At 39.0% G+C, this 15,816-nt stretch overlaps 1 protein-coding gene across 1 annotated transcript; it reads left to right on the top strand.

Moving 5' to 3' along the window:
• Nucleotides 1–1,936: 1,936 nt before the first annotated feature.
• On the top strand, nucleotides 1,937–2,611 carry LOC126752590 (sarcocystatin-A-like). Its single transcript, XM_050463518.1, has 3 exons — nucleotides 1,937–2,080; nucleotides 2,146–2,255; nucleotides 2,354–2,611. The coding sequence occupies exons 1-3, from the start codon at nucleotides 2,012–2,014 to the stop codon at nucleotides 2,550–2,552; spliced, it is 378 nt and encodes a 125-aa protein (XP_050319475.1). The 5' UTR covers nucleotides 1,937–2,011; the 3' UTR covers nucleotides 2,553–2,611.
• Nucleotides 2,612–15,816: the final 13,205 nt, after the last annotated feature.

Here is a 15,816-nt window from a genome sequence, read left to right as displayed (position 1 = left end):
GTGGACGACTCTTCATAGGGGATATTTGTCAGCGATAACCATTGCTTTCGCTCACGGTTCTTGTATATATATGTAAGTAAATATTGTATATTATATGTTTAAATCTGGTTGATGCAGAACCGTTCTCAGCAAATACTTGTGATAAGAATGGTTGGTATTATTTAACCGTACTATACATACCGTTATCTTTGATTTATACATTTCACAAGACAGCAGTAAGTTTCAAAAATAAAGAACTGTCTAGCATAGCTCGGCTCAAGTAAAGGCCAACGCTGATTTTATCTACCTTTTTGAAAATATTTATAATGTGCGCTTGGCGTGACCGAAACATATTAAATGTATGGAAACTTTTAATGAGGATAATCATATGGCCTGGTTTCCTCGTATTTAAAACAGTCATTTCACCAGCATTGCTTTATGATCTCGGGAGTAAAATTTTATTTTTCTGACGCATTTATTTATTGATTTATTGATTTGACGCGCTTTTAGTGGTTTATAACAGAATCGTTAAATGGGGAGTAGGCGGGGTTATCATCTGGTTTCGTCCGTTTCTATGAATAACGTTTGTAGGAGTGCTTAAGCGATTTGGTCTCAGCGAATCTAGTAAATATATGTTTGGGAGATATGTACAATAAACCTTTTAGAAGGCGGAACTTCGCACATTTTTTGTCCTCAGGTTTAGTATCTTAATTATGGCACTTTATAAGTTTTCGGTTAAAGGGTCATTTCGGTGTGAAATTTTCGGGAAATCGATTTTTTTTTAGTTGCATTATCGGGTAGTATACACTATAATACACATTCTCTCAAGTTTTGAAATCGAAATTCAATTTATTACGGTCGCTACAGCATTTTTTGTAGAAAGGGAACAAAGTGGGGAACATAGCGACCCTAATATTTAAATGCATTTTTCTCAGAATGCTGTTTTTCAAAACGGTTTCCACTCTTAAAAGAAGAGTTTGTAAGATATCTAGTTCCAATTTGTAGAGAACATTTTAAAGGCATTCTTCCATAGCGCGATAACGACTTTTCTACAGATTAATAATCTTTTTAAAATTTCTGTTTTAGGCCAAAATTGCGTTTCCACTCTCAAAAGAAGAGTTTTGAAGATATCTAGTTCCAATTTTAGAGAAGAATTCTTCCATCGATAACGAATTTTTACAGATTAATAATCCGCAATTGTGGACATCGTACAGGACCTTTTTAACGACAATTTATTTAACTTTTATACACCCAATAAATGAACATAAAAAAAATCATTTTTTATTCGTTATGAATGTATTTATTTATAAAAAACCGGACCGATTAGTTAATTTCAAAATTTAAAAAAAAATCGCGAAAATCAGTGATTTTTCAGAGGCTCACACTGAGCCGATCCCGTAATAGCGTATTGTAGGCGTGACAGTGGTCCAATTACGCCCGTCTACGAACTCGTTATATCATTCTTGCCAAGAAACACAGGGTACCCCAGATATCTCAATTTTCACTCAAGGTACACCTTGCACGGACGGACCTTTGAATATGATATCCGTAATATAATTTGTTATCAGTAATTAATTTATTTATGAAAGATGTTGCAGAATGCCTAATTTGTATGCCAATCCCTTCAAATGAATATGAAGCACAGTGCTTATGTTTTACACAATACTCAAGTGAGGTGACGTACAGGTATATACTTGTATGTACATACTTATGTTTATTTGTAAACAATGATCGAACTGAGAGAGCGGTGATTGAGTGTGTGTAATGGTGGTCGTTGCCCGTATTATCACTATGCTTCTGCCTTTGTGTTTGCTTTCCACATGAAACAATGAGTTTTTGTATGTATGTTTGTAAATATGTGCATACGAGCACTAAAGTATACTATAGTTATGTGTTAGCTCACAACTATTGGCACTGCGAGTAGTGAATCGCGGCCTATAAAAGTCAGTTCTCCTCCCAGTTGTCAGCAGTGTAACTTATCTCTTCGTTCAAAAGCAATAAAGTTCGTAGTTCTCAAAGTTTAAAATTGAAAATGATTAGCGCTAAGTTATTCGTGTTGTTCGGGTGTGTCATCGCAGTAGTTCTCGCTATGCCTAATGAAGTAAGTTCGTGAGTACATTACTTGACTTGAACACATTTAATTATTTTGATATTGTTTTTTTCCAGCAATTACTTGGAGGCGTCAGCCAACTCAGCGGTGAGGATTTAAAGCAGGCTCAAGAAGAACTTCAAAATTCATTAACTAAATTGGCGTCAGGCGACGGACCTGCGTATAAGTGAGTCTATCGACAATACATTCTGATCCAAATATACTGCATAGCGTTATTTCTCAACTTATTAAATTAAACTATTTTCTTTGTTTACCTTTAATTAGAATCTCGAAAGTGAACTCAGCAAGCTCACAAGTTGTCTCTGGTACGCTCTACAAATTCAATGTGGACCTTATTGCGGGAAATAATGAAGTGAAGAATTGCAATGTGGAAATCTGGTCTCAACCCTGGTTGCCAGAGGGGATTCAAGTCACTTTCGACTGCGAGGGTGAGGAGAAGATTGTGCGTAAGCACAGTGCTTAATAAGCTTTTAGATTGTTCGGCTTGAAAAGTGCGATATAATAAATGTTTTCGATTGAAAACCCGTTGTTTGCTTTATTTATAACTGTAGACCTGACAAGATCTGCTTGTAGTTGGATTATTGGGGGTAGTAATATTCCCGTTAGACAAGAAGTACGGCTATTAAAGATACCAAGTAGGCTGATTTCGGATCCTTTCTATGAAATGGGGCCAATTGCAATTGAATTCAAATATTTTGTTGTTAAATCTAACCTTTAGAAGGCACTTCTATATTTCGAAGCTAGCGGAAAATGTTTGCATTCATAATTGGATCAGTGTAAGACGTAGTTGATCGGGATTCCTGACATTTTTTTTTAAATATCAAAGGAAAGTCTTGCACACAAGAATAATTGTTAATGAATTTTTGGGTACGAGAAAGCTTCCGGCAATATGGGTGTCGGGTGATCTCACTATCTACATATCTATTCACTGAGTCTATGTTTACATAATTGTATGATTTGATATACATGCCCCTGAAGTACGATAGAATTTCCAGATATATTCAATATTTACTTTGCCTGAAGCAGCCGCTAAGGTTATGTCACGACCTACTCAATGTAGGCAACAGGCCATTTTATCCCGAACTTACATACTTTTATTTTCTAAAACAAGTTTTCTGCCAACATCCATTCGGTCATCAACCAAACCTCCAAAATAGTATACTCCATCCGTCCAACTAAATTATGAAACTTCCGTTAATCGAACTAATTATAATTACACGCAAAATTACTAGATATTTTATATTTTACAGTATACAATGGAAATTCCGCACCACACTTAGGACTGCAAGTCGAGTAGAAAATTATTCGGCTGTCAGTTGTGATTGCAGCTTCCGTTTCTGTCTATTACATCACATCCGGAAACAGTCAGGTAGCTTGTGCTGGAATCTAGTACTACAGATAACCATATTTCGGGCCTCGGCAGAGTCGATCGGCCTCAATCCATTTGGGGATGTTTCATCGTGGAGGCTGAATTTACCGACCGTTGTAACAAAGATACCTTCTTTGACCACCCTGGCGTTAAAGTCGCCAATCACGATTTTGATATCGCTCTCTTACGTGCGCTCCAAGCGCTCATAAAAGGCATCTTTGGGCACATCGTCCTTCTCTTCCGTCGGGACGTGGGCGCAAATTAGCGATGTGTTGAAGAACTTTGCTTTGATGCAGATTGTGGTTAGACGTCCATCCACCGGGGTGAATGCCATGACTCGGCGATGAAGTCTCTCCCACCACGAATCCCACATCGAGTTTGTGCTCCTTTATATGGCCACTGTAGTAAATGTCACAAGGATCTACTCGTCTCAGTCCTTGTCCCGTCCATCGCACTTTCTGAACGGCGGTTATGTCAGCCTTTATCATTATGAGGACATCAACCAGCGGTAACGGCATCTTCCTAATTAAGGAACCGGACATTCCAGGTGCCCTTTAATTATAGTTCTTATTTCGTTTACTGTGATTGTCATCAAAAGGGGTTTCTAATCCATAGACTCATAAAGTCTCGTACTCTGCCTTGGCTGATTTAGGCCTTTCGTTACGTCACATACATTTTTTATTTCAATATTTTTAACATAACTTTAATGTATCTTTGATATTTATTAGAACTTTCTTAATGTTTAGTAATCTTAAAAATCTTAGTAATTGTACACGGCATCAAACACTTCGCTCAACACTGTAAAACCATTTATGGACAAATATACATACATACGTATGTACATATGTAGCAATATCACGGGGACGCCCATCATTTTATATTAGCATACTGCATACATATTCATACTTGATAAAAACATTTGTCGATATGTTATATATATGTATTTTTGTTACCGACAAATGGAAAAACACGGCAAAATATTTACATATATTCATCGCTTTGAACAGATGTTAATCGAAAGACTAGAAGTTGCCATTACTAAGCCGCAAATTAAGATACAAAACTGTAGTTTGGTACAACGTATCACGTTAAATAGGGGCATTTGTTATTTCAAATTCTATAAAAAGTGGGAGTGGCCTTACATCTAATAGATTTAATAAGTATATTTCCCAAATCCTTTAAGCTATACTCGTATCACCCCAATTTGCAGAGGACAAATCCTGAAATGGGACGATAACACCTTACTTAAATTAAATGAGCGTGCTTTCCTGATAACTGTGCATTCTGTGCCTAAAATGGTTAAAATCGGTTGAAAACTGCGCTAGTCCCGAGTTAGTTATAATATGTATCAGGATTTTGAAACATACGGCTTTACTCCATATACAAGTATATTCGTGACGCAATGTGAGGTATGTACCTTACTGAAACTCAGAGAGCATCTGTTGCTGTTAATAATATGTAGTAATGAAAGAAGTAGGTAACATCTTTTCATTATTGCACATATTAAGTGAACGTATAATATTGGATATTCTTTGGTTTAATGCCGAAATGAAATTATTTATATTTAACCGCTGAACATGATCGCAGTTGGTCTAGACCGTGATCCCTAACATCATCAATTGCGATCTTCTGGTGACGTTTTACCATCACCTTAAATATATTAATTTTAGCCTCTTCGATTGAGTTTTTGTCAGATATATCTCATTGGAAGATAATTTTAATATACGAGGAATGATAATTAAGTAATGAGACTGATTCCATAAAAACCGTATATTTGAAAATTATTCTACAACTCTGCTATCTCCTTCAAAGTAGTCCCCTTGGGCAGCTATACAACGATTCCAGCGCGTTGTTCATGCTTCGTAACATTTCTGGAACGCTTCGACTGGGATGTCTGCGAGTACCCTCGTCACGGCCGCCTGGATGTCCGTAATCGACTCAAAATGGGTTCCTTTGACCACCGATTTTGTTTTAGGAAACAAAAAAGTCACAGGGTGACATGTCGGGCGAATAAGGCGGCTGGAAGGAAAGTTTAATATAGTTATAAAACTAAGTAAATATCTTTCATAATTATTTCGGAATCCGGCGAAATTTGTTCTATGTATGGCACTGTACTCGAACATATATGCATACTTATGTATATACTACATAAAGTAAATAAGAGCGGGGCGCCAATATATGTACATGCTGATTATATCAACTTGTTTTCATTTTGTTTAAACATCCAAATACATATGTACATACCTACATATTTTGTACTTTCATATTTGCCCCATTTTTCTTGATGTAAAACCTGTTAATATTATTAACATAATTTCAACTTTTTTGTTTTTTATGTGAATTGAGATAAATGTTACTGTTACCATGTGAAACATGGTGTCCAAACAAACTTTTTTTACAAAGGCCATAGTGGAACCTATTTTCCCTTTGCCCTACTATATGAAGTTACCTATCTTTCCATGTTCTTTAGCGTTCAATATAATGATTTCAAGTTACTAAATCATAGGAATATGTTTTTCCGAAATAGATACATACATACTTATACATATATCTGAACGCGATCGAGTATTTGGTGTTTTCTTATAGTTGGCTGGTCGAAAAACTTTTGCCAGTGTTAGATGTAAGAATGATTTAAAATGTTGGTGTTTTTGCACGAATCTGGTCAAACGCTTAGCTACCAGTTGTTGCTTAAAGGGCTATATCAGTGTAACACTTACACAAAAAAATTTTTTTTTGCTTTTCCAATAGTTTATATTTCCAAAAATATTCTGTGAAATCGGCAAGGTCGTATTTTGAATAGTTTTTAGATGGCAGCGTTCTATAGATCAACCGCTCGAAGGTTACAAACATACATACACATGTATATAAGTGAAACTTTAGACGCGTTTTTCTCGAAACGACATTTTTCAAAATTTTTGACATCATAACCCAATGACAAGTCAATCGATCGACTTAAAATTTACCATATAATGACCTACAATCACCATAAAGTATTTCCCTGGCTTTGATTCTTGTAAGCTACAAGAGTATAAAATATTCGGTTGCACCCGAACTTAGCCCTTCCCAACTTGTTTGTATAATAGTTGTGAATATGCCTTCAAAATGAAACAACTGTAAACAGTTTGGATATTTCAAAATTACCATTTAAATGTTCATTATGGAAAAGTTTTGTTGCAGATACCGTTATCTCCAATTGGTGCCTAAGCGTTTGGCCAAATCAAAGAACATTAAAAGATTGGTAACTTCATACAATAGGGCAATGGAAAAATAGGTTTCAGTTTGGCCATTGTAAATAAAGTTTGTTTGGACCCCTTGTTTCACATGACAACAGTAACATCTATCTCAATTCATATAAAAAAACAAACAAATTTAAAATTATGTTAATAATGTTAACAAGTTTTATATCAAGAAAAAAATATCAAATTTTCAGAATGTGCAGGTATGTATGTATTTGGATGTATAAATAAAATGAAAACAAGTTGATACAGTCAGCATGTACTAGTATATTGGCTCTTATTTACTTTATATAGTATGTATATACATTTATACATATGCCATACATAGAACAAACGTTATCGGGTTCCGAAATAATTATGAAAGATATTTACTTTGTTTTGTTATCACACACCACTTCGCGTGAGTGGAAAATATCATGCATAGCTTACGGCATTTTCTAAACACTTCGTCTACTGTATACTCAGGCATTTGAAGCCATGATGGAAATATCTTATTTTCATAAATTTCCGTAGGGAAAGTTTGTAACATACAATTTAGTAAGATTTTCTCCAGTTATTGTTTAAATAAGATAACCTGTTCTTAAGCTTTTGGATCCAACATTCCAATGAAATTTTCCAAAACTTATGTGATTTTCTCTCTTTCTAATATCACCACAAACTCCGTATAAAATTAAGTCTTAACCGTCTAACAGAAATTCAGTTATCCAAATGAAAATATCTCTGCGGGATTTGATTTCGTATGTAAGTATGTACGAGATATCTATGTACTATATACTATATTTATGTTTATGTATTTGATAATAATTGAACTATCTAATTATTCTAGAGTAGCAGCTAGAAGTTATAATTTTGTACTCACTCTCCCACGCATACTTCTTCGTTTTTTTAATTAATTTTTTTTTTTATTTCGTTGACACTATCATTACTGGGTGACACTATTGGCTTAGAGATTCATCTAGAAGAATATTAAAATGACTGCTTAAATTTGGAGGATGGAGTCATGTGTAGAAGTTCACGCAAGTGAGGAAAGTTCTCTGATCGCCATTCACTTGGGAGTGGCCAGAAACGATTCTTTTACACATGGCTCAAGCAGCTCACTACTTCCGGTCTTTGACCAAGTATCGTCTGGGTAGCCTAAGAACATCCGTTCGAAGGCGAGCTAAAGTGAGAAGGCGAAACATTCCCTACAAGGGTTGTGCGCTGGGTTTGGGACCCGCCACGTAAAAAACACCCCCAGTGAAGAGCTACAACCAGCCTCGGATGAGAGACCCCCCTTTTGATGACGACCATGGCAAACGAAATAAGGACTACGAATTGAGGGCATGCACCTGGAATGTCCGGTCCCTTAATTGGGAAGGTGCCGCTGCCCAGCTGGTTGATGTCCTCGTAAAGACAAAGGCTGACATCACCGCCGTCCAAGAAATGCGATGGACGGGACAAGGACAGAGACGAGTAGGTCCTTGTGACATTTACTACAGTGGCCATATAAAGGAGCGCAAGTTTGGTGTAGGATTCGTGGTGGGAGAGAGACTCCGTCGCCGAGTACTATCATTCACTGCGGTGAATGAACGTCTAGCCACAATCCGCATCAAAGCGAGGTTCTTCAACATATCGCTGATTTGCGCCCACGCCCCGACGGAAGAGAAGGACGATGTGATCAAAAATGCCTTTTATGAGTGCTTAGAGCGCACTTATGAAGGCTGCCCCCGCCACGATGTCAAAATCGTGCTTGGCGACTTTAACGCCAGGGTGGGCAAAGAAGGTGTCTTTGGCATTACGGTCGGTAAATTCAGCCTCCACGACGAAACATCCCCTAATGGGTTGAGGCTGATTGACTTCGCCGGGGCCCGAAATATGGTTATCTGTAGTACTAGATTCCAGTATAAGAAGATTCATCAAGCTACCTGGCTGTCTCCGGATCGAAAAACTACCAACCAGATCGATCATGTTGTGATAGACGGAAGACACGTCTCCAGTGTTTTAGATGTGCGTGCGCTCCGAGGTCCTAACATCGACTCGGACCACTATCTTGTTGCAGCTAAGATACGCACCCGCCTCTGTGCAGCAAAAAACGCGCGCCACCAAACACAAGGAAGGTTCGACGTCGAGAAGCTGCAATCACAACAGACAGCCGAACGATTTTCTACTCGGCTTGCACTCCTGCTCTCTGAGAGCACTCGTCAACAACTCGGTATAAGGGAACTGTGGGACGGCATTTCAAACTCCTTACGTACAGCTGCAACCGAAACCATTGGTTTTCAGAAAGTGCAAAAGAACAGCTGGTACGACGAGGAGTGCCGTGTCGCAGCGGAGAGAAAACAGGCTGCCTACCTCGCAACGTTACGATTGACCACTACACGTGCGGGATGGGATAGATACCGAGAGTTGAAGAGGGAAGCGAGACGCATTTGTAGACAGAAGAAGAAAGAGGCTGAAATTCGTGAGTATGAAGAGCTTGATAAGCTGGCCGACAGGGGTAATGCTCGAAAATTCTACGAAAAAATGCGGCGGCTTACGGAAGGTTTCAAGACCGGAGCGTATTCCTGTAGAACCCCAAAGGTGATCTAGTCACTGATGCCCAGAGCATACTTAAATTATGGAGGGAACACTTCTCCAGCCTGCTGAATGGCAGTGAACGCACAACACCAGGAGAAGGAGAACCCGATTCCCCAATCGATGACGATGGAGCAGACGTTCCATTACCCGACCATGAAGAAGTTCGAGTAGCAATTGCCCGCCTGAAGAACAACAAAGCGGCAGGGGCCGACGGATTGCCGGCCGAGCTATTCAAACACGGCGGCGAAGAACTGATAAGGAGCATGCATCAGCTTCTTTGTAAAATATGGTCGGACGAAAGCATGCCCAACGATTGGAATTTAAGTGTGCTCTGCCCAATCCATAAAAAAGGAGACCCCACAATCTGCGCCAACTACCGTGGGATTAGCCTCCTCAACATCGCATATAAGGTTCTATCGAGCGTATTGTGTGAAAGATTAAAGCCCACCGTCAACAAACTGATTGGACCTTATCAGTGTGGCTTTAGACCTGGCAAATAAACAACCGACCAGATATTCATCATGCGCCAAATCTTGGAAAAGACCCGTGGAAGGAGAATCGACACACACCACCTCTTCGTCGATTTCAAAGCTGCTTTCGACAGCACGAAAAGGAGCTGCCTCTATGCCGCGATGTCTGAATTTGGTATCCCCGCAAAACTAATATGGCTGTGTAAACTGACGTTGAACAACACCAAAAGCTCCGTCAGGATCGGGAAGGACCTCTCCGAGCCGTTCGATACCAAACGAGGTTTCAGACAAGGCGATTCCCTATCGTGCGACTTTTTCAACCTGCTTTTGGAGAAAATAGTTCGAGCCGCAGAACTAAATAGAGAAGGTACCATCTTCTATAAGAGTGTACAGCTGTTGGCGTATGCCGATGATATTGATATCATCATGGACAAGGAAGCACAGAAAATGGGTCTGGCAGTGAACGAGAGCAAGACGAAATATCTCCTGTCATCAAACAACAGTCGTCGCATTCGCGACTTGGCTCTCACGTCACTGTTGACAGTCATAACTTTGAAGTCGTAGATAATTTCGTCTATCTTGGAACCAGCGTAAACACCACCAACAATGTCAGCCTAGAAATCCAACGCAGGATAACTCTTGCCAACAGGTGCTACTTCGGACTGAGTAGGCAATTGAGAAGCAAAGTCCTCTCTCGACAAACAAAAACATAATTCCCGTCCTGCTGTATGGTGCAGAGTCTTGGACGATGTCAACAACGGATGAGTCGACGTTGCGAGTTTTCGAGAGAAAAGTTCTGCGAAAGATTTATGGTCCTTTGCGCGTTAGCCACGGCGAATACCGCATTCGATGGAACGATGAGCTGTACGAGATATACGACGACATCGACATAGTTCAGCGAATTAAAAGACAGCGGCTACGCTGGCTAGGTCATGTTGTCCGGATGGATGAAAACACTCCAGCTCTGAAAATATTCGACGCAGTACCCGCCGGGGGAAGCAGAGGAAGAGGAAGACCTCCACTCCGTTGGAAGGACCAAGTGGAGAAGGACCTGGCTTCGCTTGGAATATCCAATTGGCGCCACGACTGGCGCGCTGTTGTTAACTCGGCTATAATCGCTTAAGCGGTTTCTACGCCAATTAAGAAGAAGCTTAAATTTGGAGTGGGAAAAAACCCTTCCCCAAGTAAAAGCAGTTGCTGTGGAAAATCACCATTAGCGATTCTATGAAGATGAGCTCCCATATTCGTCCGTAATTTTATATTTTTAATCGAAGTCCATAAGGGCGACGATATTTAGCATGTTTTGATGATATCTGCTCGCGTACTTCTGTTAATGATAGGAAGAGTCTGTCGGAAATCTCCAGCAAATACAAAAGTTATCTCGCCTATGAGAGCAAAGGAGTTTCTAAGGTCTTTTACTGTTCTGTCCACGGCCTCTATATGCGATTTATGCCTCATGGCGTATTCATCCCATATAATCAATGAGGCGTTTTGCAATAATTAACCAAGAGGCCCATTTTTGCGGACAGAACATATTAATTGTTGTTCAAGATTTATGGATAGCGGTTTTCCATCCTTTAAAAGAGTTACAGGAATTCCTGAAGAAGTAACTGCTATCGCTATCTTCCCTGATTGTCTTATTTTAGCAAGTATTAAATTAGCAAGAAACATCTTGCAGTATATTAAGTATATCGGTGCTAAGGGAAGTATTGGTCCGATTCAACTCAGTTTTGACATACAGACAAACCATTATAAGAGAAGGATTATCCCTTAACTTCAGTCATATATAAGTATCACACATTGACCGATATTTTCGATCAACAGTCAACTATAGGTACCGGGGCTTAAATATTCGGTACCTAGAGCCTTGAACAGGTATTAATGGATTTAAACAATTTTTCATCACCAGGTGGCGTTATATTAATTGCTTCTTGAATTGAGTACTGGAAACTGAAATAATCAAGTGGAATTTAAAATTTTGATATATAGGAAGTAGGCGTGGTTGTTGTCCGATTGTCACAGTGTGACAAAGGAATATGAAACGAATGCGACATACTAAATTTTGTCGAAGGCGGTTTGGTCGCGTCCCTAAATATAGGATTTCACCATAAAGTGGACGGTGCCACGCCCATTGCACAATTTTCAAACTTGTTCCTATAAAGCTCTCTAATACCATCTCGGAGGTAAAATGTAGTGTGTCGGTCGTATTTGGTTATTGAATTATTGCGTTTTCAGTAGTTTTTAACAGTACTGTTATATTGGGAGTGAACGGGGCTTCCATCCGATTTTAAAAATTTCACATTGACGGTGGAAGTTCTTATAGTATTTGCGCCCAGCAAATTTGGTTGTTGTAGCATTAGTGGTTTAGGAGATACTCGAATGTATATTCAACATATTAGAGGGTGTGGCTACGCCCACTTTTTCAAAAGTTTTTGCCCACAAGTGCCGCTTACTACTGCGATCCCCTATACTAAATTACAGCTTGATATCTTAATTCAGTGCTTACTTTGTATGGTTTCGGTTAATGGCGATTTGTGGGCGTGGCAGTGGTCCGATTACGCCCATCTACGAACTCGAATTTTTTTTTGTACTAGGAAACCCGCATGCTAAGTTTCATCAGGTATCTCAATTTTTATTCAAGTTACAGCTTGCGAAACGTTATAAAACCCCATATCTATCTCGCTTAGTTTTAGGTCATACGAACAACTGTTAGGTGAACAAAATTATAATACTCTTTTAGCAACTGGTTGCAAGAGTATACTTGAGTCGCTAAGTTGTTTGGATAGTTAAATTTGCAGTATATTATTTACTGAAAGAGGGCGTGGCTACTTTGTTTATTTTTAAAAGAAAAATAAATTTTATTTTGGATTATATATAGATTCAGTATAGACAATATACATATGTACATATTCTAGCAAAATTTATTTAATTCCGCACACGACTGCTGTGTAGTCGGCCACGCGACTCAGCTTTTATAGCGGCGGCATTTATACATGTAAGTACATACATATATAGTAAATGTTTTTTAAAATGAAAAAAAAAACCTTTATTTCTTGACATTGACCCCTCTCCAGTACCCTAGTGACACCTACGTCGCTTATTATTTTTCTGGGGCATCTCGACAGGCAAAATATTATTTGAAGATAGGCTGGAATACATATGTACACATCTTGTATGTATGTTTACAGTTAATATTTTAATGAGAATTTTTGGCATATGTGCAGATATTTTTTACTGCAAATGGCTTTCAAACAGATCAATGAGTATTCTGAAAATATTATTGAAATTAGTAATACTACATATAAAATGATAATATAAATTTAGGTTGTCGAATATCTCCTTTCCGCTTTTTTGCTCTTTATTCAATGCTTTATAAAATATAATCTGTTTCCATCTAGACGGCAACTTCATAATACTCTCCCCCTCCTTATTTGCGAAGAACTCTGACAGCCACTATTCACTAGCCTCTTTTGAGTTCAACTTTACACCAACAAGGGCGTTCGCTATGGACAGCAACAGGTGGTAATCACTTGGCGCTATGTCCGGGCTATATGGTGGAGGCGATAAGACTTCCCATCCGAGCTCCCGTAGCTTCTGACGAGTCATCAACGAAGTGTGTGGTCTGGCGTTGTCCTGGTGGAACACTACACCTTTCCTGTTGGTCAATTTTGGACGCTTCTGGTCGATCGCCTGATTCAAGCGGTCCAGTTGTTCGCAGTAGTAGTAAAAGTAAGCGTCTGGTCATATGGGAGCAGCTCATAGTGGATGATTCCCTTCCAATCCCACCAAACACACAGTAAAACCTCCCTGGTCGTCAATCCCGGCTTGGTCACTGTTTGGGACGATTCACCGGCCTTCGACCACTACCGTTTTCGCTTGATATTGTCGTATGTGATCCATTTTTCGTCGCCGGTCACCATCCGCTTCAAAAATGGGTCAAGTTCGTTCCGTTTCAGCAGCATATCGCAGGCGTTGATTCGGTCCAAAAGGTTTTTTTGCGTCAAATCATGCTTTTTTGTGTATCCAGCCTTCTGCAGATGGTTTAAAATGGTTTGGTGGGTAACTCCCCATCTTCTGGGCGATGTCACGAGATGCCACATGCCGGCCGTCGTCACAGGTCTTCCGCCGGCTGGCTTATCCATGGTGTCGTTTCCACCCACTCTGAATCGTCGAAAACATTCCTTGCCTTTAACGAAGGAAACCTTTAAAATTGCGCGAATTTCGTTAGTGAACTAAATGTTTTCACGCCTATAACTATTGAACACAATATCCAAACTAATCATGCATAGCGTCGTTTTGTAGGTTATGACAAGACCTTTCAAAGATGTATAGTATTGGCAGATATGAGCTCTTTACATATCCGTGAAATTTAAAAGACAAAAAGGCGGAGGGGAGATATATGTCAACCTAATATAACTTAATTTAACCTGAAAACACTGTTTTTATAAAACTGCGACTCACTTAGAGAAAAATGTGTTAAGCACACCCTTTCTATCATTTTTCGCCGTTTTTTTCCCAAACTACCAAGCCACTTCTTCATAGCACCTCCAGGTAGAAATGCTGCTCTGCATCGAAGAGCGTATTATTTAACGACTTCATCACACATTTTGAAATATATTCTTTGTATACTTTTGCTCCAATTTTAATTCCTTTTTAAGAGAAACGAAGAAGGCTCGCCAGACAACCATTACAGCAGCTCGATGGTAACCCCTTTGAACACTTGAAATAACAGATTTTGCATCTTTGGAAGTTTTGGCATAGATTTTGTCAATTTGCTTATTAAAAAATTCCTCAATAGTGAAATTTTGTTCATCTGTAAAAAAAAGGTTACTTTCATGACCGTTGACCGCATGTCACTGAAGAAGCTGCTGACTTCTGTTGAGTGTAATTTGTTTCAAGCGTGAAAAAAATTGGCCAGTTGCTCGATACTAGACTATCATATGGACATCATTTCAAATATGTCGTGACATTGATTTGGTCGATATATCCTTTGTCTTAAAATAATTTTATGTTTTCAAAGAAGATTTCTGCAAACAGTTTTTATAGCTGAACTGGTTGGAACCAAGCTGGGAGGACCAGTCCTCTTTCCGTCATCAAGTGTAGACATTTGGGGAAAACGACTAGATAATTTATGAACAATATTGCCTAAAACCTCAAACCGCTTAAATCCCATTTGAAAAACCAAATTGCACTGAACTGAAAACTGGTTCAAAAGACAAAAAATCGGAAGGGAGATATTTGACAACCTAATATATATTTGTATTAAAAATGCAGTAGTTCGAATAATAATAATCCTAAATTTTTTCATGCGCTTCAAATTTTTAAACAGTTCAAGAGCTCGAGACAGCTCGGCGTCATTTTGAAAATGAAATATCAAGATACTAAATGTTCCCATAAAGAATTTCCCAACTGCAATAGCAATCGATTTGACAGTTAGTACAGGGCTTGTCCGGAAAGTAAGAGTAAAGATTTAAAAATAATAATTGCACCAATCGTTACAATTCTCTAAAAAATTTCAAAATAAGCTCCCTCCTCGTCGATGCAGCGCTGCCAGCGCGATTTCCAAGGATTGAAGGCGTCACCTAGCACGGTCTTCATCAGCGACCTCTTACCGACCCTCTAAAAAGCCCTGGGGCCACCGAAACACACCACTTCTTGCTAAAGCAACATCTGGGTAAGCCTGCTTGATCATATCAAACGTCTCTGTCGCAGATTTACCGAGTTTCACACAGAATTTAATCATGTACCTCTGCTTGAACGAGCTTACACCACTCACAGAAACACGTCGCGCAAAAATGGTTGTCGCGACTCTCCAGGTTCTCGGAGACAACTGACCAACCGCTCGTTCATTAGCTAGGAACGCTCTCTACTGAATCCAGTTGATCCGCGCACACTTCGAAGTACTTTCCGGACATACCACGTATGGTGTCGCCTAACCTAGCAGCTTGAGCGGCGACCATGCGATATTTTTCAAATAACTTACAATTTTAAACATGTGATACCTTTCGAATGGAATGTCCAAATTGAATAATTCAAAAAGTTATATATTGGTATTGAAGCACACTTAAAAATTAAGTTATTTCTTTTGATAAGGAT

The sequence above is a fragment of the Bactrocera neohumeralis genome, chromosome 2, assembly GCF_024586455.1.
Source record: "Bactrocera neohumeralis isolate Rockhampton chromosome 2, APGP_CSIRO_Bneo_wtdbg2-racon-allhic-juicebox.fasta_v2, whole genome shotgun sequence".
In the NCBI taxonomy this organism is placed as follows: Eukaryota; Metazoa; Arthropoda; class Insecta; order Diptera; family Tephritidae; genus Bactrocera; species Bactrocera neohumeralis.
Note: the sequence above shows the minus strand (reverse complement) of the source record. Positions and strands in the feature narration are given on the sequence as shown.